General features: G+C 40.8%; 1 protein-coding gene across 1 annotated transcript; it reads left to right on the plus strand.

Annotated features, from left to right (window-relative positions):
- The first annotated feature begins 1,540 nt into the window (after positions 1–1,540).
- Positions 1,541–27,852, plus strand: ABRAXAS2 (abraxas 2, BRISC complex subunit). Its single transcript, XM_029201020.1, has 9 exons — positions 1,541–1,649; positions 6,011–6,101; positions 9,896–9,932; positions 12,536–12,602; positions 19,064–19,254; positions 20,119–20,238; positions 21,159–21,243; positions 22,837–22,951; positions 25,696–27,852. Exons 1-9 carry the CDS (start codon positions 1,551–1,553, stop codon positions 26,163–26,165), a joined length of 1,275 nt encoding a protein of 424 aa, XP_029056853.1. The 5' UTR covers positions 1,541–1,550; the 3' UTR covers positions 26,166–27,852.
- The last annotated feature ends 39 nt before the right edge of the window (positions 27,853–27,891 follow it).

Raw genomic sequence — 27,891 nt, forward strand, 5'->3', positions numbered from 1 at the left:
TCCAGGAAGCAGAAAAAAGACTAGTGTAGCTGTAGCAGAGTGAACAAACGGGACAGCAGCAGGAAATGAAGGAGTCAGATCATTGTAAGGTTTGGGATTTGACCAAGAAGCAACATGATTTAAATTTAAGTTTTGGGGGGCTTCCCTGGTGGTGCAGTGGTTGAGACTCCGCCTGCCAATGCAAGGGACACGGGTTCGTGCCCCGGTCCGGGAAGATCCCACATGCCGTGGAGCGGCTGGGCCCGTGAGCCATGGCCGCTGAGCCTGCGCATCCGGAACCTGTGCTCCGCAACGGGGGAGGCCACAGCAGTGAGAGGCCCGCGTACCGCAAAAAAAAAAAAAAAAAAAAAATTAAGTTTTGGCGTGACAGTTTTGGCTGGTATGTTGTGAATAGATTTGGCAGGGAAAGGGTTAAAAGCAGAAGTGGGAACACAGGGTTTCTCAACCTCATTCCATTGACATTTGCGGGGGGGATAATTCTTTGCTGTGAAGGGCTGTCCTATGCATTGTAGGATGTTTAGCAGCTTCGTTGGCCTCTGACCATTAAATACCAGTGGCACCCTACCCCCACCCCTAGTTGTGACATCCAAAAATGTCTCATTTTTGCCAAATGACCCGTGGGGCAGAATTGCCTCCAGTTCAGACCCCTTGAGTTAGGGGCTGTTACAGTGATCTGGGAGAGAGATGATGATAGCTTGGACCACTGTGATGGGTATGCTGATGGTGAGTTGTAGCATTCTGGATATATTTTGAAAACTGTGCTGACCGATCAAAGGGAGCATCAAGAATATTCCAATGTTGTTGGCCTGTGCAACTGTCAGGAAACAGTTCTGTTTGCTGAGTTTGGAAAAAGTGTGGTAGAAGGAGCTTTCTGACAGATTAAAATCCCAGTTTTGAACCTGGAAGATTGAACAAATTGAAGAATAATGATTAGAAAGGTTAGTTCCTTCCCTGAGGTTAGTTGTAGTTCATTTTCACTATTATTTATGTTGATTTTTTTATCTTCTTTCCATGATTTTTCATTAAATTTGTCTTCCCTTGTACCCAGAATCCAGTTGCTTCTTAACCTCCAGCGCTACCACCATCTCACTTCAAACCATTGTCATCCAGCGTCTGGATTATTGTGATAGCCTCCCTTCCCCGGCAATATACTTTGGACATTGCAGCCAGAGTGGTCATGTGAAAATTGAAATCACATCATGTTACTTCTAGGTCAAACACAAAACCGTACAGTTGCCCGAATCAACTGCCTCTTTTATCCTTGAGCGTGGCAAATGCTGGCTTTTAATGCTAAAAGTTTCGTTTGTAAAGAGAAAAAACGGTTTGGGGAACTACCAAGAGCTATACTGAAGAGGCAGTGTCTGGGATGCGCAGAGCGCGAGACCCACGGGGAGGATACAGTGCTTGGGTCGGTTCTGATCGCGTAAACCTGCACTTCTCAGCCCTCGCTCCCCGGCGCACAGAGCCCTTGGCCTCACCCGCTGAAGACTCCATTTCCCAGGATGCCAAGGGGCGGGGCCGACCGGAAGGCTCTGTGCCCTCCGCGGGGCATGATGGGGGAGTTGGAGATTTCCATCATGGCGGCTTCCATTTCGGGCTACACCTTCAGCGCTGTGTGTTTCTACAGCGCCAACAGCAACGCCGACCACGTAGGTGCTGGGCCCCCCGCCGCGGCTGCTGGGGCCTCCAGCCTCGGTCTCAGGCCGACGCCTGTGGCCAAGCTGCGATCACTTGCGGCTCGCACCCCGGGCCGGCCCGATTAACTGATGACCCGGGAGGCTCCCGCCGCCAGCGAACTCCTGCTGCCCGGGGCCCTTCGCCCCCGAGATGGGCCCCCTCGCTCGGTGCCTTCCGCCGCCTGGCCGTCCCGGGACGGCAGTCTCCCGTTTGGCAGAGCTTTCCCGGCCGGCCACCGACAGTGTCAGGAGTCGCTTAGTGGAAACCGAGCGCCTGCCCCTCCCTGAGAGTCAGGCTTCTAGACTTGCGAGGGGAGTCTGGGGTCGGGAAGGAGCCGAGAGACCCGGCTTTAGTCTAGGAGCGCAGACACCCAGCCGCGCCCGCTGGTCTGACAGGTTGTTGTGGGCTGCGACGAGGGAAACCGTGGCTGTCACTATTCGTACTTGTTAGATACGATCGTGTGTTTTCTTCTCCTCGATGGAAAATGGAGATGTAACCAGGAGTGTTAGGTGTAGGGTCTCTTTGCCTTGAAGTTGCATGTTCAGTTCCTTGGCGAAGGTTCTAAGACCACGGAACTAGTCGCAGTGAAATAGGGAAGTGACAGGCCTACGTATGAATGATCGGAAATGCATTTTTAATGTCAGTGGCCTCTGGATGGAAATTCTTTATGAAACTCGATAATTTTTATCTTTAAGTACTTGCCCACCAAACTGAGGGATTGTTTTAAGTGGTTTTAGTAGTGAATTATTCAAGTTCATTAAATAAACGTAGTGGGGGGGCTGTTGTGGTTGTGTAGTCATCACAAAGCAAAATGATACACTGCAGAAGAAGGAACTGGATTTGGTTTCACTTCTGCACTCCTTGCTTCCATTAATAAAAACTGATTTCATGTAGAGGTGGTTCCATTAATAAATTGAATGGCACTAAATTATTGTGCTGTTCCTCGCTTCAGTTTGATAGTAGAGATTAAGGATAGGAGTGTACACAGCACGGGTTTCTCCAGAGGCAGCTCCTGTCTCTGGACACTAACACCTTTGATATTGCAGACAGATGTTTAATAATGTAATGCAGTTCCATGTAAAGGTAGTTTGTGGCACTTCTGGTGTCCTGTGGAAGTATTAAATATGGTTCACAATAATGCTTCTTAACCTCTCTAGACCTTGGAGTGCCTAGTAATATCACAGTTTATGTATAAGGCAAAATTACTGTAAGAATAAGCAACCTGTTGAAAAGTGGATAGTTTCTTTACAGACTGCAATGAGACGGCCGTGTTACTTAGATTGTTATTAATTTATTTCAAGAGATATCTCTTTAATATCTGTGCTATGCCAGGCATGGTGCTAGACTTCACAGAAATTGTCACCAGTGACAATAGCTTGCAACTTGTGTCTTATACGAGGATACCTGCTTATATTAACCTTGCCACAATTATATAAGTGGAATACTTTAAAGTAATTTCAATTTCATATATTTTAAAGTTGAAGAACCAAGAATTTGTTTTTGTAGTATATGCTTGTTTTGCCCTGGCAAGAAATTAGTTTAAAACCACTCATTTCAGTAGAGTTGGAGTTAACAGACTTTTTCTGTAAAGGGCCAGACAGTAAATATTTTAGGCTTCATGAGCCATGTGGTCTCTGTAGCAACTACTCAGCTCTGCTGTTGTAGGGAGAAAGGAGCCATAGACAATAAGTAAATTAGGATGACTGTTTCCAATAAAACTTTACTTATGGACACTGAGATCTGAATTTCGTATAATTTTCACATGTCATGAAATATTCCTATTTTCTATTTTTTTTCAACAATTTAAAAGTGTAGAAACTTATTCTAAGCTTGTAAGCCATAGAGTAGCAGGCGTTAGGCTGGGTTTAGCCCACACAGTATAATTTGCCTACTGTTATAAGGTAACAGTGGCTCAGATAATCCAGACCAGTAGATAAATAGGCATTCATGTTATGCTCGGCTTTAGAATGTCTTGATGTCACTGTTGACTTTTTCAAACTGAGGCCTGTGGTAGGATTGCCAGATAAAATATAGGGCACCCAGTTAAATCTGAATTTCAGATAAATAGTAAATAATATTTTAGTATAAGTATATCGCATTTATTACATAAAAATTATCCATTGTTTATCTGAAATTCAAACTTAACTGCATGTCCTGCATTTTTATTTGCTAGGAATCTGTAGATACGTTCTTGAAGTCTAAAGTTCTGTCGGAATTTTAAATTGTATTTTCCACTTTGATTAAAGAAAAAAGTTTTTAACTTGTTACAAAGACAAAGCTTGTTTTTTGTAATAACTCATAACTGAAAGACTTTCATAGGATAAAACAAGCTTCTTTAGTCTGTGTTTTCCAGATTAGTAGTCAGGGACTCTAGCTCTGAGAGAGGTTTTTTTTTGAAAGAGGGGTGTGTATATTACTAAAGTTTGAGAGATGCCTTGTACATGATGATTTGAGATTTTAGGACACTCCACTCACCTTATCCAATATAAAAGCTATGCTGAAAAACATCTGTTTCTCCCTCCTCACCCCCACAGATTCCAACTGGGATTTTTTTTTTTAATATTTATTTATTTATTTTTGGCTGCGTTGGGTCTTAGTTGCAGCACTCGGGACTTTTTGTTGCGGCGCGCAGGCGTCTCTCTAGTTGTGGCATGCGGGTTTTCTCTCTCTAGTTGTGGCACATGGTCTCCAGACCTTGTGGGCTCTGTAGTTGCAGCGTGGGCTCTCTAGTTGCAGCGTGGGCTCTCTAGTTGTGGTGCACGGGCTCAGTAGTTGCAGCACATGGGCTTTGTTGCCCCGCCGCATGTGGGATCTTAGTTCCCTGACCCAGGATCAAACCCGTGTCCCCTGCATTGGAAGGTGTATTCTCAACCACTGGACCACGAGGGAAGTCCCCTGGGAATGTTTTTAAACTAGGAAGCTTCTTTAATTGATTAGAAGGGTCAACCTAGAATGGAAAGGACATTGTTTCCTCAAATGTATTCAAGCAGCATTTATTGAGCACCTCCTGTGTGCTGGGCACTGTACGAGGTGCTGAGATACATAGTGAACAAGCACAGAGTCCCTGCTCTCGTGGAGCTTATGTTTTAGTAGGAGCAGGCAGTTGTTAATACATATAAATATGAGATATGGCAGACAGAGAGGAGACTAAGAAGAAAAAGGACGCAGGGTAAAGGGAACAGTGTCCGGCAGACGCTGATTCTGTTCCAGTAGCCGGGGAAGGCCTCTTGGATGAGGCGCTATTTGAGTGAAGAGTGGAATGGAGGGAAGGAATAAGCCATGTGGATGACTGGGGAGGGGGAGTCTGGGACAGCCAATTAGTTCACCACCGACAGGGAAGTTATTTTGACGTTTAGAGTGTATGTTCTCCAGCTGTGCTTGTGCTGAACACTACAGCGAGTGCTCAAACACAGTAGGCTATGTGCTGAGTAACCCAGAATTGATGATGGTGGTATATGTTCTCCAAAGGTATAAGTAAATTTACCTCAGCATTTATTAAAGAAAAACTTTAATGGAATGTTAAATTTATTTGCTGGAATGCTCATTTCCCACGCCAGCCCATACAGGAGCGGTTAGGTTGTGCATTGTGTCAACTTCTTTGTACTTTTATCATTAGCAATGTTTTTTTGTGTGTTTTTTTTTAAATTTATTTTTGGCTGCGTTGGTTCTTCGTTGCTGCACGTGGGCTTTCTCTAGTTGCGGTGAGCGGGGGCTACTCTTCATTGTGGTGCGCGGGCTTCTCATTGCGGTGGCTTCTCTTGTCGCGGAGCACGGGCTCTAGGTGCACAGGCTTCAGTAGTTGTGGCGCACGGGCTTAGTTGCTCCGCGGCATGTGGGATCCTCCTGGACCAGGGCTCGAACCCGTGTCCCCTGCATGGGCAGGCGGATTCTTAACCACTGCGCCACCAGGGAAGCCCCCATTAGCAATGTTTTTAAAACAGTGGAATAAATTACATGCTGTTTCAAGAAAACAACCTTGGAATATTTCTGCTTCCTGAGCTTTTTTAACATTGGTTGTTACACTTAGTAGGATTTAGGTGATGAATTCACTCTCCTTATTTTCACTTCAAAAAAAAACAGGGTTTTAGGGGAAGGGATTAAAATAATATTTCATCTTGTCAGGAAATCCTTTTTTCAAACAATCCAGTTAATAGCCAAATCTCAAATTGCTTTAGTCTTACTTGTTGGTTTGTGGATTAATAGTTTACATGGCAGACTTATTTGGATTATTGTTAAAGTTATTATAAAACATAACAATGTGCTCGATTCCTCTTAATTCCAGTAAAAATCCCTTTGATTTTTAGCTGCAGCTATTTTCTTCCATTGCTTTCAGGAAGGATTTTTGCTGGGAGAGGTAAGACAAGAGGAAACCTTTAGCATCAGCGACTCCCAAATCAGCAGCACAGAACTTCTGCAAGTCATTGGTGAGTGAGTTTATCACGGACCTTAGAAATACTCTTCTTGTATATATGCTGCTTGTTTTGTTCTTTGGCCCTTAACTGATTTGAACCTAATGGTAGATTAAAAGAGTACATAGAGAAGCACTGAAGTCACAATGCCAATTATTTGCACTAGTAAGTGATGTGAAATGTTTTTATAAGTCAGTGTAAACTCACAGTGTGTAGCTATAAGTTCAGGTATCCTGTGAAGCCATCCCTGACCCACTGACTGGTCTGACCTATGAATGGCTGTGTGGAATTACACGTGATAGTCTCTTCACAACCACAGTGATCCTCGAGTTTGCACCTCGGGCTGTGCGCATTGTCAGCATCACCTCACACTATAATGAAAGCTCGTGTCGTGCTGGTCCTTCCTGGAGGGACCCGGCAAAGATGTTTACACTTGTTTACAGGAGATATTTGTTAAACCTACACAGCCTCTGAGGAGTAAGCCAAACAGTCGATTTGGGGGCGATTGCTGGGGCAAACGAAGGAGCATTTGTACGTTCACCCGCCCTCTCTGGAGCAGTCTCCTTTTGATAAAGAAGGATCGTAGTCCTTTCAGCTGCACCTCGAGCACTTCACCGAAAAGCATATCTTGATACTCAAAGCAGAGCGGGGGTCGTTTTATTCATTTATGCAGCCAACAATTATTGAAGAACGTCCCTGCGAGAGGCATTGTGCTGGGCAATGAGAGGAATGTCCAATGCATCCCTGCCTTCCAGGGCTGTGGGGAGGATAAGACGAGCATACAGAAATACCAGAGAGTGCAGGACGAGTGCTGTCAGGAAGGAACAAAGAAAATCTCATGAGTTGGGGGGAAAAAAAACCCACTGCTAGTGGGTTAAATCAGTAAAGACACCATACGGGAGGTAAACTTAGGGTACATTCAGGGGATCCCAGTGCAGGGAGTGCATGAAACTTACAGGGACCCTGGCCTGTTTCTGTGTGACTAAACTACAGCCTGTGTGAAGGTGAGTGGTTTGTGGTTTGAAGTACTGCTGGGAGGTTAGGTTATGTTGAGACCAAATCATCAACTTCAGCCTGTTCTCCTAGCCTTCTAGTACCTGGGCTGGGAGGCCGGGTGAGGACTGAGGTGGTTGGGATTGGAGGGAAACGAGACAGCTGTTTCCTCAAGAGCCAGACAAGCCCCCTCCCCACAATATACTGACTTGCTGAAAAAATACCTGATATACTGCTGCATGGCTGTTCTTTCACTGACGGTTTATTTTTGTGTTTTGTTTTGCTTAACTCTTTAAAATCCTAAAATAGAGAACTTGGTTTCATTGGCCATCTGTGCAATTATTCATTGTTTGTGCTTGGGTTTTCAAAACTAATGTGGTATATGCAGGTTTGCCAGGTAGACCTGACAGAAAACCGTGCAAGAAAGAGCTCTCTTGCCTGGCGTGACCACAAAAGCAGCATTTCTGATGAACGTTCTGGCTGTTTATTTATCTTTAAAGAAATAGAATGGGAAAGTAACTAAAATTCTCCAGCGTAGTGTACTGTATCTTCGATTCATACACCTTCCGGTTCTTGCAGTAAATACCAGTTTCCATGGTACTGTAGATATGGAGAAGAACCAACAGAGAGTCCCAGTTAATACAGTACCATGACAACCTTCTTTTACTGTATAATGTTTAATTTATTAGCTACATTCAATTTGTTGTTTGAAATAGTCACGGATCTCATGAACAGAGTATTTGCTAGTATTATCTTAAATGTATTATTATCATTGTAATACTTTTCTTTTAAAAATAAATACATATTAGAAAATGTAAACCAAGGACTCTGGAAAACCTGGATTGAAAGGCAAAACATTAGGTAATGTGCCATGAGAAGTATTCCATACCACTAGTGTGAAGAAATTTTCTGGCACAATTTAACCACCAGAATAAGATATTTTAAATAAAATAAATTGACCAAATTTCTTATTTGTTGAAAATGTCTGAATCCACACACAGACACCTTTCCTTGACTCTACACAATAAGGAGGACTTTATATGGAATATCACATTTTGAACACTTGTTTTGAATACATATTCATTTTTAAAGCTGTGCTCGCTCACTTGAAGCGGAGTCGTGCGCTTTCAGTGCTGGGAGCGGTCAGGAGACAGCAACAGGGAGCTCCCTGAGTTAATACGGTGATGCAGCAGTTACCGGAAAGAACGGAAGGGGGAAGGACAGGAGCTGTTCAGCTCACCCACCAGCAGGAGAAGCAGAGACAGGAAGCTAGGCAAGCACAGCAGTACGTCCCAGTGGGGATTTTTACAGAAATGCGGGCAGAGATGCCACGCGTACGTGAAGAGGGGTCCACCGCACGGATGAGCCCTGGAGGCTTCAGAGACTCTAGAATCCGAGGCAAGCCTGCCCTGCCTCCCCCTGCTTCCAGAAGTCTATCTGTCAGCTATCGTGCCCGCCACCTTCATTCCAATCTGCACCTTATTGTGTTTGAGAGCATCCCCTTGTTTTCTCCGCGCAGTGCTTAGTTAGGTATTGCAAAATCTTGTAAGAGAAAGCCTTAACTTCCTTTAGAAAATACCACATGATGTCTAGAGCATATCTTCAACATGCTTCTAATCCACGTTGCAAATCATGAGAGAAGTCTGCTGGGGTGGATTGATGACAGGAATGTATATTCAGAGTTCAGAATTTACTCCAGGGATTTTCTTGAACAAAATATTCTTTCCTTTAAGGTAGAAGAGTTTTTTTTTTTTCTTTTCCCTGAACTCTAGTTGACATTTTTACTACAGACATTCCATGTTCTAATTACTAACAGTATCTCTGAAATAACTTCTGGTGGTATACCGTGTCATTTTTGGTGATAAAAGAAGGAAATATTTCTAGGTGAGGTTTTCTTATTTGCATCACTATGTCGACAGTTATACTAGGCAAATGAGCTTTTCATTCCTGTGGAAGTACTGGCATCTCTGTCTGTGTTTTGGCAGCACTCACATCAGTACGGAAGCTAATGGGCACAGCCTGGTGTCCTTCAAGGTTGTGGTTTCATTTTAATTGAGTTAAAATTGCAGACTGGAACTCTGTGGCTGTGGCTTTATAAGCAGCACGTGATGATTCCCTGTCCAGGAGCATGTTGTTAATAGAATTAAGTGGTTAATTAGTCCCATGGTCTTATGAAGCAACCCAGACCCTAAGCCCCCTGATGAGCTTGAAGAAATTGTTCTCTGTGATTAATCGCCACAATCTTTTAGGAAGCCGTTTGGATCTGCCTTATAAATGACTGTTTCCCTTGGTACTGAAAATCTTTGAAAGGGTTCACATACTTTCAGAGTTTCCGCCCTTCCCCTTCAAAACACCTGGCCCAGTTGTCCTGCGTTGTTAGTAGGTTACTGATAGTAGGGTGGTAAGGCCTTCCTTTCCCCAAGCTGTCCTCACAGCTCTTACCCACCTTGATCAAATGCTTCCAGGCATTGATTCCTTTTTCCTCTTAGGCTTTGTTTAAATAGGTAAGATTGAATGAGGGCACACAATAGCTCCCTGTTCCTGAATAAAAGCTTTCAGATGTGTGCTCATCACACCTGGACAAATGGACCCAGAACTTTCATTCACCAGTCTGCTTTGTCCTGAGAATGTGTGCCTGGGTTTCAGTGTTAAAAAGACATACTGCCCTCACTAGTGTACACACTGTTGGGGAGAGGAAAACTGTCTTTTTATTGTCTGAGATTTTGGTTAAAAATTTTTTTTAAATCCTGAACTGTTTTATAGTTGTCTGTATCTTACATGATTAACTGAGATGTATTTCCTCTTTCTAATTACAGAAATCCACAACCATCAGCCTTGTTCAAAACTTTTTAGGTAAGCCACATCCTTCTTTGTAGCTTTTTGTCCTTATTAAAAGATTAACTGATTGAAAACTAGTGAATTTAGACCTGTATGTGATTATGGCTGTAAAGTTATAACTGAGGGCATCCAAATTCACTTATTTTTTGAGTGCCAGATGTGTGTGTGGCACTGTGTTAAGTTAGGAAGAGGGGAAGGGAGACAGTATAAATCTTGGCCTCAGTGGTTTAGAATGGAAGCCTTTATGCCAGCCCCTCTAGCAAGGGCTCTTCATCCATAGAGAAGGAAGTTAACCAAGGATCGCATATAGATAAAATAATTGGTGTTGTTAAGAGGGATAAAAAGTGTTCAGTGTTCAACTTTAAAATGTAAGGAAAGGGAACATAAAACCTACTTTTTTGTGTTTAATATACACCAGTTGAATATTATTACCAACTAAAGGACAGAAAGAGAAAAAGACAGGAGGAGAGATGTTCAGAGGGAGAAAGCAAAGGACAGAGAGACTGACGGAGGCCAAGGTGAGGGAGAAAGGGGCCAGCATCTCCCACACACCGGACTTCTGTTCCCCAAACCGCAGTCCAGGCCTCTGTCTGCTTTCTCAGCCCCAAACCCTTCCGCCTGATGGCAGGTATGATGAGCTCCACTCTGTGTTTCGTAAAACTCCCTGAGGCCCTATTCTTCTACTCTCCCAAGAGCCAGGCCAATACTTTCCTTGCATTGCTGCTCATACTAGCCAGATTCGGCGTTCTTGGTCAGCACTTCCTTCTTTAACACCTGCCCACCCCTTGTGCCTGGCTGTTCCTGCTGTGTGTTCCCTGCAGCTTTCACCCTGACCCCGCTCCCATTCTCAGCTGACCCAAACACCCAGCCCCCTTGCACCCAAGAACCCATGGGGACTTGCACCATGTTCACCACCCACCTTACCCCCACCCCTCCCGCGCACACTTGCCCATTATTTCAGAGGATTGTTACCTGTGAACTAAGCCTCAAAGTAGCTGAGAACCTCATCTCTTAGATTTACACATAACTGAAAGAGGAGCAGGAGGCAAGACAAGGAACCAGCAGTTCATTTGAAAAGAATCTCAGAGCAAATGAAATGATTCAGGCCCTGGTCCACACACAGCCTCTGTCTGGGTCAGAATGGGTCCTGTTTGGCCCTGACCATCTAAAGCTTTGCTAGGTGTGCCCTGCCCTGCCCTTCTGAGGATTTCCTTAAACCACTGTCAGCAAAGTAGTACCAGAACGTGGACTCATAATTTAAATCATAGACTCATCATTCTTAGAACTGATAGAAATCTTAGAAATCATCTGTCTACTCCAAAATATTTATTTTGCAAAAAGGAAATGGTGGCCAGGTAGGTTAAAGTGACTTGCCCAAGATCATACAGTGAGAAGCAGAACGGAGCTGGAGCTGGTGTCTCCTGACTCACAGTTCAGTGTTTTTACTATAACTTGAACTCCTTCCTGCCTTATAGGCCTGGGCTTATGGTGGTAGGAGGAGGGGAGGAGGGTGGCATGCCTAAAACCATGACCAGGGGTAGAAAAGCCCACACATCATTATGCCTGGACTGCTCATCATGGGATTCAGGTCAGATTGGTCTCATTTAAGGGTGAGTGCATTCAGTTTGAAGCTGGTCAGACCTTGCTTCAAATCCCAACGCTTCCATCTACCAGTTCTGTGATTTGGGACAAGTCATTTAACCTCAGTATCTTTATCTAGAAAAATGGGAATAAAACATGTTGACTGGGACTTCCCTAGTGGCGCAGTGGTTAAGAATCCGCTTGCCAATGCAGGGGACACGGGTTCGATCCCTGGTCCTTGAAGATCCCACATGCCGCGGAGCAACTAAGCCCGTGCTCCACAACTACTGAGCCTGTGCTCTAGAGCCCGCGAGCCACAACTACTGAGCCCGCGTGCCACAACTACTGAAGCCCGTGTGCCTAAAGCCTGTGCTCCGCAACAAGAGAAGCCACCGCAATGAGAAGCCCACACACCACAACAAAGAGTAGCCCCCGTTCGCCACAACTAGAGAAAGCCCACGCACAGCAACGAAGACCCAACGCAGCCAAAAATAATAAATAAATTAATTAATTAATTTTTTAAAAAAAACAAGAAACATGTTGACTTGTTGGGCTGAACTAGTACTTATCTCCCAGCATTGAGGCAAGGATGAAATGAATTAACACAAGGAAGCATGCAGCTGAATGTCTTATTAAGGATTCAGCAAATACTCATTTCCTTTCTTCATTTCTCAGAAAATGAGCTGCTGTGTTCTTTTTTTTCCCATAGGTAATTGATACTTAGAAACAAGGAAAAGATGTCACAGCCATTTGAAACCACACACTTTATAATTACTTGCTATCAGCTCCTCCCACTTATGGAAGTAATACCCTTTGAATGTAGCAGTCTCTTGAGTAGTCTTTGATGCAAAAGATACCTCATATCAGTAAAGCATTTAGATTGTTTTCTCTTTATATACCTATTGCAGACAAGCAATTGTATCTTTATTACCAACTTTTAGGGTTAGATGACCCATAGACACATGTTACTAAGCATATTCATGTCAAAATACTATGTGATTTTAATAAAATATTTTTTCTCTTAAAAAAAAAAACAGTTTTTATGACTATGCAAGCAAAGTTAATGAAGAGAGCTTGGACAGGATTCTTAAAGATCGGAGAAAGGTATGTTCTATTTGTCACCCAGTCTGATTTGGAAATCAATCCTTATCACCCAAACTTAAAACCAGAAATGAATGTAAAATGAAACAATGAGATTTGATGTTAATATATAAGAATTCTGTTAAGTAGATTTTAAAGGTAAATTGCAAATGTGACACGATGTTTGCAGTGTATCAATAGAACAAAATTTGGATATTTAGAGTGATTCCATTATGCAAAAGTCAGAAGAAAAAAAAGAACATGAACTATAATCTAGAAAGTTGACAATAGTTGAGTTGATTCTGGGTGGTTCTATCTTCCCATTACGTAATTTAAAAAATAATTTTGCCAACATTTAATACACATACATTCATTTTATAATGAGGGAAAATATTTTTTAACAATACAAATTGCAGTCAAACATCTTTAGATATGTTACTCCTTCAAGTTCAATCAACAGTGAACACAGATGTTTTTCTAAAAGGTCATGTGTTTATCATTTCTGTCAGCATATGCATGTGATGTTCTGAATGTGTATACATGGTAAGCGAGTCTGAACAGAATTGAAAATGAATCAAAGCTTTATTGCTGCAGCTCTGTCTGATGGCCTCATTTATAATTTACTGTACCAGGTATGGGGTTTACTTTTTTACCTTGGTATATTAATTCCAGAAAATAGATTGGTCACTAAACCATCACTTGAGGGAAAAAAGTACCAATGAAAGTTTTCAGCTTATCAAACAGAAAACAAAATGCCTTTGTTTAGAAGCATGTATTATTTAAAAAAAAAAAAAAAAAGCTTTAAAAAGATTACCTGTGCATAAAAATAATCAGTGTGGGATTCCTAAGGTGTCTGAAGAAGGGCGTCAGAAATAACAGTGCAGGGCTTCCGTGGTGGCGCAGTGGTTAAGAGTCCGCCTGCCAATGCAGGGGACATGGGTTCGAGCCCTGGTCTGGGAGGATCCCATATGCCGCGGAGCAACTAAGCCCGTGCGCCACAACTACTGAGCCTGCACTCTGGGGCCCGCTATCCACAACTGCTGAGGCCCACGTGCCTGGAGCCCGTGCTCCGCAGCAAGAGAGGCCACGGCAGTGAGAGGCCCGCGCACTGCAATGAGGAGTGGCCCCTGCTCGCTGCAACTAGAGAGAGCCCGCGCCCAGCAGCGAAGACCCAACGCAGCCTAAAATAAAAAATAAATTAAAAAAGAAAAGAAATAACAGTAAGAGTAGATCAACAGCCTTTCCAATGTATGGACTCTCTCAGTACCACTGTCGGATGTACAGGCAAAAAGGAAAGCAGGTAAGATCACAGGAAAAATGGGAAGTGTGAGGGATAGGTCTGAAAAAAGGGCAGTGGTTTTGAGAGTGATAACAAACTCAGGAAGTGCTCGGTATTAGCAGAGAGTCTAACACAGTCCCCTGCCCAAGTGGGAAAGTGGGTTAGAGCAGCCACAGGCATCACGGTCCAGCTCCCCCATTTTCAGTGACTTGCCTGAAGCATACATTCTGGGATCTCTTAGCAGTCCATATTCATCCCCCAGCCACCACCTTACTTCCTCATTCCATTTATTTTTGTATTTTAGATAATGAAGCTTTATTATACTTTCTAAAACTAAAATTTATTCCCTGAAAATTCCTATTGAAGCACAGTTGCCTAGAGCACTCGCTTTATATTAAATTACCAGGAAATTTTTTTAATAGATGAAAAAAATTTAAACTGAAAACAATGGATAAAGAATATAAACAGGAAATTCACAAAAGAAAAAAGAAATCCAGAAATGTCCAAGAAGTAAATGGAAAGATGTTCATTCTCAATTAGGAAATGCAAATTGAAGCACGTAATGCTGGGTTTTTGTCCATCCAATTGGCAGAAGTATAAAAGGATTGCTAATATCCAGTGTTGGCAAGATGGTGGGAAATGGGGAAGCTGTAGTTGGTGGGAATGTAAGTTGATAGAGACATTTAGGGGGAGAGTTTCGCAATAACAGAATTTTAAATATGGAGTTCCACCTCTAGGAATCTGGCCCAAGTAAACAAAAGCATCTAGGCACAAAGGTATGAAAAGCTGGCATTATTGAACACTTTAACTCTGTGCCAGGCAGTATTCTAAGCACTTTCCAGGTACTGACACATTTAATCCTTGTAACAGCGCTGTGAGGCTGTTATCATCACCCCCATTTTATAGTTGAGACAACTAAAGATAAATAACTTGCTTAAGGTTGCGAGCAGGAAATGTTGGCGCCAAGGTTTAAACGCAGCAGTTTGGCCTTTTAATCCAGCATGCGAAGATGTTTGTTGTATCTTTGCTTAATAGTGAGAATTTTGAAAGCAATCTAAGTGTCCACCAGGAGGAATGGTTAAGTAAATTATGTTGGTACCTCCATGCTATGGGATATGAAGCAGCCATTAAAAAGAATGTGGGATGTTCTCATGAATGACATAGAAAGATCTCGAAGTTAAATGAAATAATTTGAGCCTGTTTTTTATAAAAACAAAAGTTTGAATGTTTAAACGTACAGAAAAAGATCTGGAAGGAAGCCAACCAAACCTAAAAGTGGTTACTTTGAGAAAGGGAGCAGAGATGCTCTGAGGAAGGGAGACTTTATGTGATAAGGTTTTTTTAATTGTATTTTACATTGAAAATAAATTGAAAAAAAGAAAGGAGCTCTACCATGTAGTTTTTTCAGTAGCAAATAGGGACACATTTCCAAATTAATTTGGGGAATTTAAAATTGGATTTGCTAATTTACTATGCTGTTTTGTATTTTGGTTGTGTATTAAAATATAATCATGTTGTATTTTTAAAAATAAAAACAAACAAACAAATAAATAAATAAGTAAAATTGGATTTGCTGTTTTGAGACACAGAAGACCAATCATAGGTTTTTAACCAGAGTTAACTTCGCTTTTCCTGGGGCCAAGATTCTGAAAAAAGCTGATCTTCAGTTTTGATTTTGTAGAACTTTGTGCTAAAACTAATGTTTATATTTTCTTTTGCAATTAAAGACAGGAATTTGTTGCTTCAATTTACTTGGAAATTATGTTTTATTTTCCATGGAATTTGTTAAAGGCAGGGACCATATTTTATGTTCATTGTATTTCCTATGGCACCTTATACATAATATAAACTCTTTAAGGATTTTTTTTCAAAAATCCAAATTTCTAGCCCCCAAACAAAGATGATACATAATGTTTAGACTGAAAATCTTTAGAGTTGACTCTAGTTTGATTTTTTTTTTTCCTCCAGAAATGGTACAAAGTTATATCTTCATCTCAAAAGGGTTACGTAGTAGTTACAAAGGTACATTTAAAAGTTAGGCTTAAAAATACATATGTACTTTAAACAGTATCTGACATACAAAAAATATTTTTAATTAATATCAGCTCTTCAAGAAAGTGCTGATGGAACTGTTTCAAAAACTGACTCTTTGCTAGGCAGGCTTCAAACCTAATGTATAATTGAAAAACCCTGGGAGTTCCCTGGTGATCCAGTGGTTGGGACTCTGTGCTCTCACTGCCGAGGACCCTGAAGGCCCGGCTGGGTTCAATCCCTGGTTGGGGAACTAAAATCCCACAAGTTGTGCAGGGAGGCCAAATAAAAAAAGAGAGAAAGAAAAATACTAAGAATTGGATGCAAGTTCAGTAAGTTGAACTCATATAAAATAAGTACGTAATAATTTTAAAAGTTCCCTAATGGGTCCTAAAATTACCCATTAGAAAACACAAGCTAATAAAGATTTTTGTCACAATAGCAATTAATGTATAAAATACATAGAAATATGTTTACTAAAAAAAGTGTGCCTCTAAATATAGAAACTCCACAACATTGCTAAAACATTAAAAAAAAAAAAAAAAAAAAAGGTTGGGTTTAAGATAGAGACTAATGTTTTTGGTACGAAAAATCCCCCAATAGGTGCAGCAAGGTTGCATTGGTGTGCCCAATTACTGCTCTGGCAGAATCCATATTGTGTTTGCAAAGTTTCGACCAGCCTCAGGTTTTGGGCTCAGACCAAAAAAGCAAGTGAGAGGAGGACTTCTGCCTTCTTGAAAGCACCTGCTCCGAAATAGATAATGATAAACATAACTGTTGCCTTAATATCATCGTAAGGCCAAAAAGAACAGAACTTAAAGATGACAAGTGTGCCCAGTATTGGAGATAATTGCTTTGGATCCAGAAGATGTAAGTGAATGTCTAGCACAGAGAGTAGAGAGGAGAGTCTTTGTGAAATATTGTCTGAAACTTTAGCAGAGATAAGGTTTTAGTGAAAGATATTCATTATTTTTTATCATGGCCCAAACATAGTGTTCTCTTCCACATCAGTGACCTCATTTCTCGACGGCATTGCAACCAGCTTGTTAGCTCTGAAAGGTAGAACTGTAGACGTCGCCAATGTGAATTATTTTGGCATGTCACCTTTCATTGATCAGGATGAAGGGGGTTATCTTTTTAGCAAATATCAAATGAATAAGTTGATATCCAAAATAAATTTATAAGGCTTCCCGCTTCTCTGAAAATACAAATGGAATAAAACAATTACAGTCAGCATAAGTGAAAAGCATTAGTACCCATCCAGTAGCCACTTGCAAGATTCTTTAGTCAGCGAGTATTTCATAAGAAGAATCCATGTGCTGAGCACTGCTTAGGCCTCTGCAGGAATGCAGGGGTGTGTGAGATGTACCCGAGTCCTGCAGAGGAGCTAATCCTACATTAAATACAGAGTGCCGAGACTCACAGTGAAATGTGCCACGCTCTTTGGCCTTAGTAGCTCTAGCCAGTTGATAATTTTTGTTACCCACTTTTTTTTTTTTTTAAGGAAAACTACTTTTCACTCTTTTATGAGCAACATTGTGTGAATAATGTGGAATTTTAAAGTTAGTGTAGTACAGTGGAAAAAGACAGGCAAAGAGGTTCCAGATCTTGGCTGTCACTCATTAGCTCTGTGACTTTGGACAAAACATCTCTTTTATAAGATTTGCACTGTCAGAAGTGTTTGGGTTTTCTTTATATTTAAAGAATATCAGAATTAATTGCTTTAATATAATTGGAATTATGCTTTATTTTCAGCAGTACTCCTTAAGGGCAGGAACTGTTTCTTTGCTGCCTGTAGTTCCTTGCATGTGATACGAACTCAGTGCAGAAAACTTTACTCACCTCCCAGGGTTGTTGTGATACTTAGTGAAAATATTTGTAACATAGCTAGCTGAAGGTCTGGAACAGGGGCTCAGTAAAGGTTGGTTGACTTCCTTCGTTTGTGAAAGTGCCAAAACATAATCTAAATTTACTGTTAGTTTTAATATGACACTAACAATTTTAAATTGCTTTGATTTCTCAAAACAGGATTTTCACTCAAAGAGTTTGGTTTTTTTTTTTTGCGGTACGCGGGCCTCTCACCGTTGCGGCCTCTCCCGCTGCAGAGCACGGGCTCCGGACGCGCAGGCTCAGCGGCCATGGCTCACGGGCCCAGCCGCTCCGCGGCATGTGGGACCTTCCCGGACTGGGGCACGAACCCGTGTCCTCTGCATCGGCAGGCGGACTCTCAACCACTGCGCCACCAGGGAAGCCCAATAGTTTGTTTTTTAAAAAGGAGCTTATGAAGATTATTCTTCTTATAAAGAATTAACTTAATTGTCTCTACGACAGAGATTTTCAAACTGTAGTATGCATAAGAGAAAACTTAAGAACTTATCTTAAATTCAGGTTCCTGGGTCAACCCTTAGAGGTTGTGATTCTCCAGGTTTGGGTGGGGCCCAGGAGCATTTTAGGGAGCTGCCAGATGTCTCTTAGGCCATGTGTCTCCCAGATGTCCAGCAGATCACATTATGAAGAATATTCTTCCAAAGAGCCTATAAGTTTAATTCACTTACCAGTTTAAGTTACAGTGTAGTCAGAACTGACAAAGCTAAACTTTTTAAATTGTTGTATTGAGGTATAATTGACATGTAATAAACTGTATATTTAGAGCATATACTTTGATAAGTTTTGATATATGTATACATGTATGAAACCATTATCAAAATAAGATGATGAACGTACCTATCACTGCAAAAGTCTCCTCATGCCCTTTTCTGATCCCTCCTTCTCACCCTTCCCAGGTCACCCACTGATCTGCTTTATGTCACTATAGATTACTTTTTATTTTCTAGAATTTTATATGAAATGGAATCCTATAGCATATGCTATTATTATTATTATTTTGGGTCTGGCTTCTTTCACTCAGCATAATTATTTTGGAATTCATCTGTGTTGTATTTGTTGGTAGTTTGTTCCTTTTTCTTACTGAGTAGGATTCCAGTGTGTGGATACACCACAGTTTGTTTAGCCATTGACCTGCTGATGGACAATTAGGTTGTTTTCAGTTTTGAGCTATTGCACATAAATCTGCTGTGAACATTTGTGTACAAGCATTTGTGTGGATGCATTCAGAATTAAATTTGTAAGATTTCATGCAACTTTTAATACTTTTTTTCTTCTGTTTTTGTTGCAGAAAGTTATTGGGTGGTACAGATTCCGGCGAAACACACAGCAGCAGATGTCGTACAGAGAGCAGGTTATTCATAAGCAGCTCACCCGCATCCTTGGGGTGCCTGACCTCGTCTTCCTTCTCTTCAGCTTCATCTCCACCGCCAACAATTCCACTCATGCTTTAGAATACGTTCTCTTTAGACCAAATCGGAGGTAAATAAAGCGTTCCCACCAGCCTCGCATAAATAGGAACGATGTTGATACAAGTAATTGAGATTTATGACTTTGAAAATATACATTTTATAGCATCTTTAAAGAAAAGTGTTTATAACTCTCCTTTAGCTAGTTTTCTTTGTGGTTAGAGAAAGTATTTTCCTTTCAGTTAGTTATATAAATTAAAATTGTTTTTGAATCAAGAAGCATTAGCAAGACATTAATTATGCATCAATTCTTATAGGAATAAGCAGCTAGAAGTCATCATTTGCTTCTCCATAATCCATTTTGTAGAAGTACAGTTTTATTGCACTGTAAGCCTGACTGTAATTTCAAAACATAGATTTCAAAGACAAAATTGTAAAATTGATCCACCTACTGGTTAATGAGGGTTCTGCATTGTGAACTTGCTAAAGCAAAAAAAAAAAAAAAAAAATCATATGATCATGGTGTCTGTCTGTAAACAACAGAAAGGGTTCCCTCCAGAATTTCACTTGTAGTAGAATAAATTAGATCAATAGCAGTGAAAATAATTATTAATTGTTAAATAGCCATCTGCAAGATTTCATTAATTAATCAGGTTCTTGAGCACTTAAAACCTCCTCAGCGCTCTGTCAGTGGCTGCGGAGAGGCAAAGGGTGTATAAGACGTCACCCCTGCCCTTGAGGAGTTTACAAGTGAGTTTCTACTTTAAGGGAAGGGAAAAAATTGCTAATTCAACTAACCCTAGGTTGTCTGTGGAAGTAGGTTCTCTGTGAGACCTTCAGTTAGTTCCCAGTGCAGAGACTCAGGCTCCTATTGGCAGGACCCATTCTTCAAGTAGAGCAGTGCTTTCAACATGATCTCTCTCAATCTTCCCTGCAGGTATAATCAAAGGCTATCCCTTGCTATTCCCAATCTAGGCAACACTAGCCAGCAAGAGTATAAAGTGTCTTCAGTGCCAAATACTTCTCAGAGTTATGCCAAAGTTATTAAAGAACATGGGTAAGTCGAAAGGTAAAATGAATGTTTTTTCCTTTCTTTTGTTAACAATATGTTTATGGGGACTTCCCTGGAGGTCCAGTGGTAAAGAATCCGCCTTCCAATGCAGGGAACGTGGGTTTGATCCCTGGTTGGGGAACTAAGATTCCACATGCCGCAGGGCAACTAAGCCCGCGCGCCACAACTGCTGAGCTCACACGCCTCAACTGGAGAGCCCGCGTGCCGCAAACTACAGAGCCCACACGCTCTGGAGCCCGCGCGCCACAACTAGAGAGAAGCCCGCGCACCACAACAAGGAGCCCGCACGTTACAATGAAGAGTCCGCAACGAAAGATCTCACATGCCACAACGAAGATCCCTGGTACCGCAACGAAGATCCCTGGTGCCGCAACAAAGACCCGATGCAGCCAAATAAATAAATAAATATTTAAAAACAAAAAAAAAAAACAATATGTTTATGGAGAAGTGTGACATCGTTTGATATAACATTGAAAAATCCAGTAAGGTAATTCTCTAGACCACCACTACTGTATATCAAAATCTTATGCTTATTGAAAAGATAGTTTACTTTTATCAATATTTATTTTTTTAATCATTTACCACGATTTTTTTTTTTGCAACTGATACAAAAGTTTGGATAGAGTATGTGTATTTCTGAGGTTCTGAGAGCTAACTGTGGTCACTGAAAAATATATAGAGTGATCTAGGAAAAAATAACACTATTATCTTTCAGTTGTCTCGGTAACATGGATTCTCTTTTCTTTCTCCTGTAATTCTAGGGGTATGGGCATTATTGCTTAAACATTGTCACTGTGAATTTGTAGCATTTACGTTATAGATAAAGGTAGAAATGATGGGAAAGTGCCTTCTAGTTCACAGCAGTTCTAATCACTTGGTGAATCTTTTTTCTGTTTGTCTTCTAGTACTGACTTTTTTGACAAGGATGGAGTAATGAAAGACATCAGGGCAATTTATCAGGTTTATAATGCACTTCAGGAGAAGGTGCAGGTAACTGGTTTATTTACTATATTCATCTTATTTATATTGCCCAAATCTTTTAATTCTACTTTAATTTTTAATAATCTCCCAACTGACAAGTGAATTGTGGTCCAAAAATCAGAATGTGCTCTCCCAAAGTGATATAAGATGTAGGGAGTAGTCGCTCATGTCAGTCTATGAAAGCTGGTCTCACTCATTATGTGCCTTCAGTGGAAACTCTGAAGTACAGAATTAATATCACTCTTCTAAATACTCATGACCTCTTTAATGACAGCTTTTTTCCTGGGGAAATGTATTCCGAATTTAAAGAAGTATTGCTAAGAACACAGCTGTCCCATCACTTGTAAGTTGAGACTCGCCCAAAGGCACCCGTAACTCAGGACAGCTCTGCTTCCTAATTCTAGTTCGCTCACTCTGTCCGCAGCTGCCTCCACTGTGTGGGAAGATGCAGTGGAGCCTGTTCATTCCTCGGCAATCATGCAGCAAATATTTATGGAAACATCTCCTACAAGCCAGATCCTGAGCTAGGTGCTAAGAATACTTTCCCACGTTCTTTTCATCATCCCCAAAGTGTTCTTAGGAGTAATTTGTTCTAAAACCCTAAGAACAAAAGAGCCTTTGAGGACAAGGAGAGTGGTAGGGCTGAAGAAGCTGTTCCGGGTCTGGAGAAAGCCTAGCTTTGAGGAGGAAGGCCCCGTGGCATAGAGAGAGGAATGAAGGCAGCTGCTGGAAAAGAGGAAGGCAGACTGAGTTCAGCCTGGGGCAAAGAAGAACGCATGCAACGGGCAGTTTCCAGTGTCAGTTCTCCAAATTTGGGTCACGGTTACCCATAGCAGCATAGGGAACTTAATACAGCCTCACTCACTGGTGACCAGCCCACTTTCAGGCAGTTTCTGGTATTTCTGCTATGGAAGGAACATGTGGTGAAAAACAGCTTTGTGTCCTGAATTCATGACCATGCTCTTTTCAGACTCTCAGCACTGTCTAATGGACTTCAAAATGGCTGTCATACATTTCATTGACTGTTGGTTAAGGCCTGCCCTGCAAACACCAGTATCACGTGCAGTGCCCTGATAGGAGTGGTTACATTACATTGATATGGTCTCAAATAGTTACCTTTTATTAAATCTTGACTTTGAAACTTATTTTCTTTTTCAACTTTCCCTAATTATAAGTAGTTTCTGTTAAATAAATCTATGTTTCATCTGATGTTTGATTGTTGATTATAAATAAGAGTTGAAAGTATCTCATTCCTGTCTTTTGTTCATCCTTGTGTGCCAGACTGGTATCAGAAATTCCCTTTCCATATCAATAAAGATGAGTAAGAAAGGGAAAAGATGCGCTCTTTCCCGTCTTACCCTTCTTCTTTAAGAATGTATAAGCTAAATAGCATAATTATCTTAACGTAATTAAGAAGGCAGTTCACTGAGTAACGACAGTTTTGGTCTCTGGACCTTCATGGTTTTGTTCTACCTTAGGTGTCTGCTTTTTAACTCGATGAAGTGTCTGGACTCTTCCCAGGGTTATAATCGATGCTGTCTTTATGAAATGCCTTGTGCTTGGATTTGAAACTAATTGTTCTTGTTGTCATTTTTCCCTCAGGCAGTGTGTGCAGACGTAGAAAAAAGTGAGCGAATTGTTGAATCTTGTCAGGCAGAAGTGAACAAATTAAGAAGACAAATCACTCAGAGGAAGAATGAAAAGGAACAAGAAAGAAGTGAGCCTCCTATTAATTTTACCATTCAGAATCAGGGAAGTGTCTGGTTTTAAACATCAGATTACATAATAAATTACATGCATTCTTCTACACTCATCAAGCTCCAAGTTAGGCTGCTTGGAAGAGGGCATTCACTTGTCTTTAGACTTTTCCAGAAGGGAAGTACGGTTTTTCATGGTGTCCCTCTCAAGTCTCTGAAACTGGAAGAAAAAGAAGACCAAAGGTAGAAAGGCTGAAGCAAGTTACAATAAATCCTGAGAAGTGATATGATCTATGTACAGTGGATGTGATGTTTCTTACTAAGTTAACCCTGACATGCCTTGCACATAGGGACTGTGTCCTGTGTTCATTGGAACCTCGTAAAAGAGCTACCTAAAATTCTCTTAACTTTACATTTGATTCATGGGCAGGATCTCAACAAAGACTTTAAATGTCTGGTTTTTGATAGCAGTGGATGACTGGATACCATTAAGCTAAGGAACCAGCTGGTTGAATGAGAATTAGGCCCAAGAATCTATTATATTAATTCCAGCATGCTAACAAACATATTTGCTACAATGCCACCAGATTTTTTTTTAATTTATTTTTTTATTGAAGTATAGTTGATTTATAATGTAGTGTTAGTTTCAGGTATACAGCAAAATGATTCAGTTATACATATATATATAATATAATATATATATATTATATATATATGTATATATTCTTTTTCAGATTCTTTTCCGTTATAGGTTTTATTACAAGACATTGAACATAGTTCACTGTGCTATACAGTAGGACCTTGTTGATTATCTATCTTGTATATAGTAACGTGTATCTGTTAATCCTAAACTCCTAATTTATCCCCCCACCCACCCTTTTCCCCTTTGGTAACCACAAGTTTGCCTTCTATGACTGTGAGTCTATTTCTGTTTTGTAAATAAGTTCATTTGTATCACTTTTTTATATTCCACGTATAAGTGATAACATGATATTTGTCTTTCTCTGACTGACTTCACTTAGCATGATAATCTCTAGACCAATCCATGTTGCTGCAAATGGCACTATTTCATTCTTTTCTATGAATGCCACCAAATTTAACATTTGTAAGTAAAATCTATAAAATGTATGGCAAATAATATCAAGTGTAAAAGAGATAAGGGTATAACTAGCCTTTTCTAATTTAATAAGAATATTTGTAAACAAATTAAAATATAATTTATATTTCCAGGTAAATGATGTCTGATTCATTTCTACTGTTACATTATTCTAGAAATAATCAGAAATACAGACAGGGATTTCTGCACAAGAGCATTAATCACAACTTTATAATTACAAAATCTTGGAAACAACCTGTTACAGTAATTGAATAAACAAGAGTAGAATAGTTGAATACATTTCGGTATATCTATATAATGGAATATTGTACAGCCATTGAAGCGGATTTTTAATGACATAAGATAATATATAATCTTATATGAAAATGCTAGGATATAAAACAGTATAAACATATTATCTCAGCTCTTTTTTTTTTTTTTGTGGTACGCGGGCCTCTCACTGTTGTGTCCTCTCCTGTCGCGGAGCACAGGCTCCGGACGCGCAGGCTCAGCGGCCATGGCTCACAGGCCCAGCCGCTCCGCGGCATGTGGGATCTTCCCGGACTGGGGAGCGAACCCGTGTCCCCTGCATCGGCAGGCGGACTCTCAACCACCGCGCCACCAGGGAAGCCCTCTCAGCTCTATTTTAAATACATGTATACAGGGACTTTCCTGGCAGTCCAGTGGTTAAGACTTTGCGCTTCCACTGCAGGGAGTGCAGGTTCGATCCCCGGTGAGGGAACTAAGATCCCACATGCTGTGGCAAACAAACAAATAAATAAACAAACAGACATACACACACAAAGCTCGATAATAAAACTAGAATTCAGAAAAGTTGGGGTGCCTGACACCTAAAGTTTCTGTCTTTTAACCCCAAATCTTGTGCTATTTTCACCAAAATTTTAACAGTGTTATCTGGGTGATAGAATTGTGGGTGATTTTTTGTTTTTCTTTTCTAAATTTTGTACAGATCATTTTTATAATTTTTTTAAATGTACTTGAAAACAATTTAAAGGCCATAGGCTCATAGATGTAGGGCTGTTTCTGTTTTACCACCATAAAAATGCAGTAAAATTATGGCCTATTATGTAGAAAACTGGGCACCTAACCCAGGACTTTGAACTTTTAAGGAGAAAGAGATGTTTAAGAGTATTGTGACAAGTTGTTGTCAAGAAGTATTTTTTTTGACGTGAGGCCTGTTAAGGAAAAATTAACGTTCAGATGACTGCCAAGGATGGTGAGGACTGTTGATTTTATCCTCTGTCCCCCCAGTCTCTGAGTACAGTAAGCAACAGGTGAGGGAAACAGCACCAGATCTGGAGTTAAGAGACCTGTGCTATGAGTATCAGGGCCCCACTTCTAGCTGTTCTCTTAGTGAAGTCACTTAACCTTTCAGAGCTCCGGTTCTTTGCCTGTGTCATGGAAACAATAACATTAGTGATGACAGTAGTACTTCAGAGAGCTGTTTGGAGGCTTAAATGACTTAATGTATAGAAAAATCTTTTGTAAATTGTGAAATACTATGCAAATGTAAAATAATTCATAGTAATAATAAATTTCACTTCTTTGTTGCTATTTTCCAGAACAATCAGGTTGAACATTTAACGTATTGAAATGCAAAGCTGTGAAAATACAGAGCGTTACAGTTTTCTTCCTCTTTTCATCCAGGATTGCAACAGGCAATGATAAGCAGACAGATGTCATCTGAAAGTTTGGACCCCGCGTTCAGCCCTCGGATGCCCTATCCTGGGTTTGCAGCTGAAGGCAGAAGTGCACTTGGAGACGCAGAGGCCTCGGATCCTCCTCCCCCTTATTCTGATATTCACCCAAATAATCAGGAAAGTACTCTGAGCCATTCTCGCATGGAAACTAGCGTCTTTATGCCTCGACCTCAAGCCGTGGGCTCCTCCAATTATGCCTCCACCAGTGCTGGACTGAAATATCCTGGAAGTGGGGCAGACCCTCCTCCTCCTCAAGGAGCAGCCGGAGACAGTGCTGAGGGATCAGACGACAGTGATTATGAAAATTTGATTGACCCTACAGAGCCCTCTAATAGCGAATACTCATATTCGAGGGATTCTCGACCCATGACGCATCCCGACGGGGGCTCCAGGAACACTCAGACCTCCCCAATTTAACTAAACGAAAGAAACTCTCCACTTAGCAGTGTTAATTGCTCATTGAGAGAGTTTTTCTGAGGACTTAATCTTGGGAGAGAACTTTCTCAGACCCCTGGACTCCCCAGGACAAGCGCTTTTGGGCACAGAACTTGTAGGAGCCTCACGTCCACGGGTCCTCGCCTGCGGACTCAGTGTGCAGGTTTCACGACAGAACCATTAAGATAATCAAATTGTCCTAATTCTGGTGCGATTCATGGATGTACTGGTAAATATAGGCAAAGAGAAACTTATCAACGTAGTTTCTGTTCTTTAAAATAAATTGGAAATTAGAGACTAAGCACAATTAGTCTATAAATGTTCTATAAATCAAAACCTTACCTCTTGCACTATCATGCCTTGAAATTTACCTTTTCAAAGGGAAACTAGTTTAGCAGCAGCCTTCAAAGAACCTTCTTTCTATGATGAGCCAAATTCATCTCTGCCAGAAAAGAAATTTTGATAATTCCAAGAAGCCTGATTGGAACAAATCAGACGTGTACCTTCTTTTGTCTGCATGACTTTGTGAGATCAAAAGAGAGGGCTTTGTTTCAACTTTTTTCTACTAGCCTGATATGTATTGTCACTTAAAATGGTTGCCTTTAAAAAAAAATGTAGAAATACTAATTACCAGTAAGTAATCATCCAAATAAGTATGACATGAAATAAATTACTTATTTTTCTTTCGGGGAATTACAGTGACTGCTATGTTGCACTAGCCACACTTATGGTCTCTGTTCTAGAGTCTTAAATGAAGGACACACAGCAGTATAACAGAAAGGAGTTATGTTCCAGACCTGAGTTTTATGATGAACAGATTCCAGACACAGTGGATTTAGCCAAGTTCATACGTAAGGAAATAACTCGTTTAGATCTTCTGACAAATCCTAGTGTTAGTTTTATTTGTGGAAGAAAGACATTTAATAAACTGTTTGGGAATCTCGATTATTGAATAAAGATTCATTTTCAGTCTGAATAACCATACTTTTTTGAGTTGACATTTGGAAGATAGCTGTGGAATGTGTAGAGACTTTCCGTTGGGATGCACTTACATTTTTATTTAATTACTGCTTGTTTTCTAGTCTTAGGCCCAGAATGTGTGAAACCACTAAAGACATTCATGAGAATGATAGGCTCCTGGTTTGGAAATGACAAGACCCCCTCCCCCCATTTATGGCGGGGTTAGCCCGTGAAGCTAATGCCATGGATTATAGCTGCCTTTCCTTTGGACTAGTTAAAACCTGTCAGAATAAGGAAGTTGTTAAAGAGGCTTAAGCTCCGGGTTCTGGAAAAGCAGTTTCATTTTGTAGGAGAGAAGTTTACTCTAGTCTGACTGGAAATGAAATGCTAAAACTGCCATTCTTCAGATATCTACTGTATGGGGTCTGTATCTTCCTACTCTCCAGTTTTGTTGGCCTTATACCACTGCCATTTGATTTGAAATGTTGCAGACCGCTGTATCTGCAAATGTGTTCCAGTGTTTATCAGCTCCCTTCTAGCGGCTTCAGCACCAGTGTGAATTTAATTTTTTTTTTTAAGTGCCATCACCATCTCTGTTCAGATTTTGACATTCAGGAAAATATTTTTATTTTTATGCCATTCCGAAACCTACAATGTATATCTGACAAAGCAGTTAAATGTGACAATAAAAACTTATTTAATCGTGGTACTATTGTTTTAATGTCTGTCTCAACACCCGGCAAGGTCT

Source organism: Monodon monoceros, unplaced genomic scaffold (assembly GCF_005190385.1).
Source record: "Monodon monoceros isolate NGI ecotype Baffin Bay Population unplaced genomic scaffold, NGI_Narwhal_1 Super_Scaffold_4, whole genome shotgun sequence".
Taxonomy (NCBI): domain Eukaryota; kingdom Metazoa; phylum Chordata; class Mammalia; order Artiodactyla; family Monodontidae; genus Monodon; species Monodon monoceros.

Bases quoted from the DNA above. Each gene is read 5' to 3' on its own strand.
- ABRAXAS2 (XM_029201020.1), top strand. From the start codon at position 1,551: ATGATGGGGGAGTTGGAGATTTCCATCATGGCGGCTTCCATTTCGGGC. The intron at 9,933-12,535 runs GTAAGCCACATC...AAAAAAAAACAG, and splicing joins CCTTGTTCAAAACTTTTTAG to TTTTTATGACTATGCAAGCA. The intron at 12,603-19,063 runs GTATGTTCTATT...TTTTTGTTGCAG, and splicing joins TTCTTAAAGATCGGAGAAAG to AAAGTTATTGGGTGGTACAG.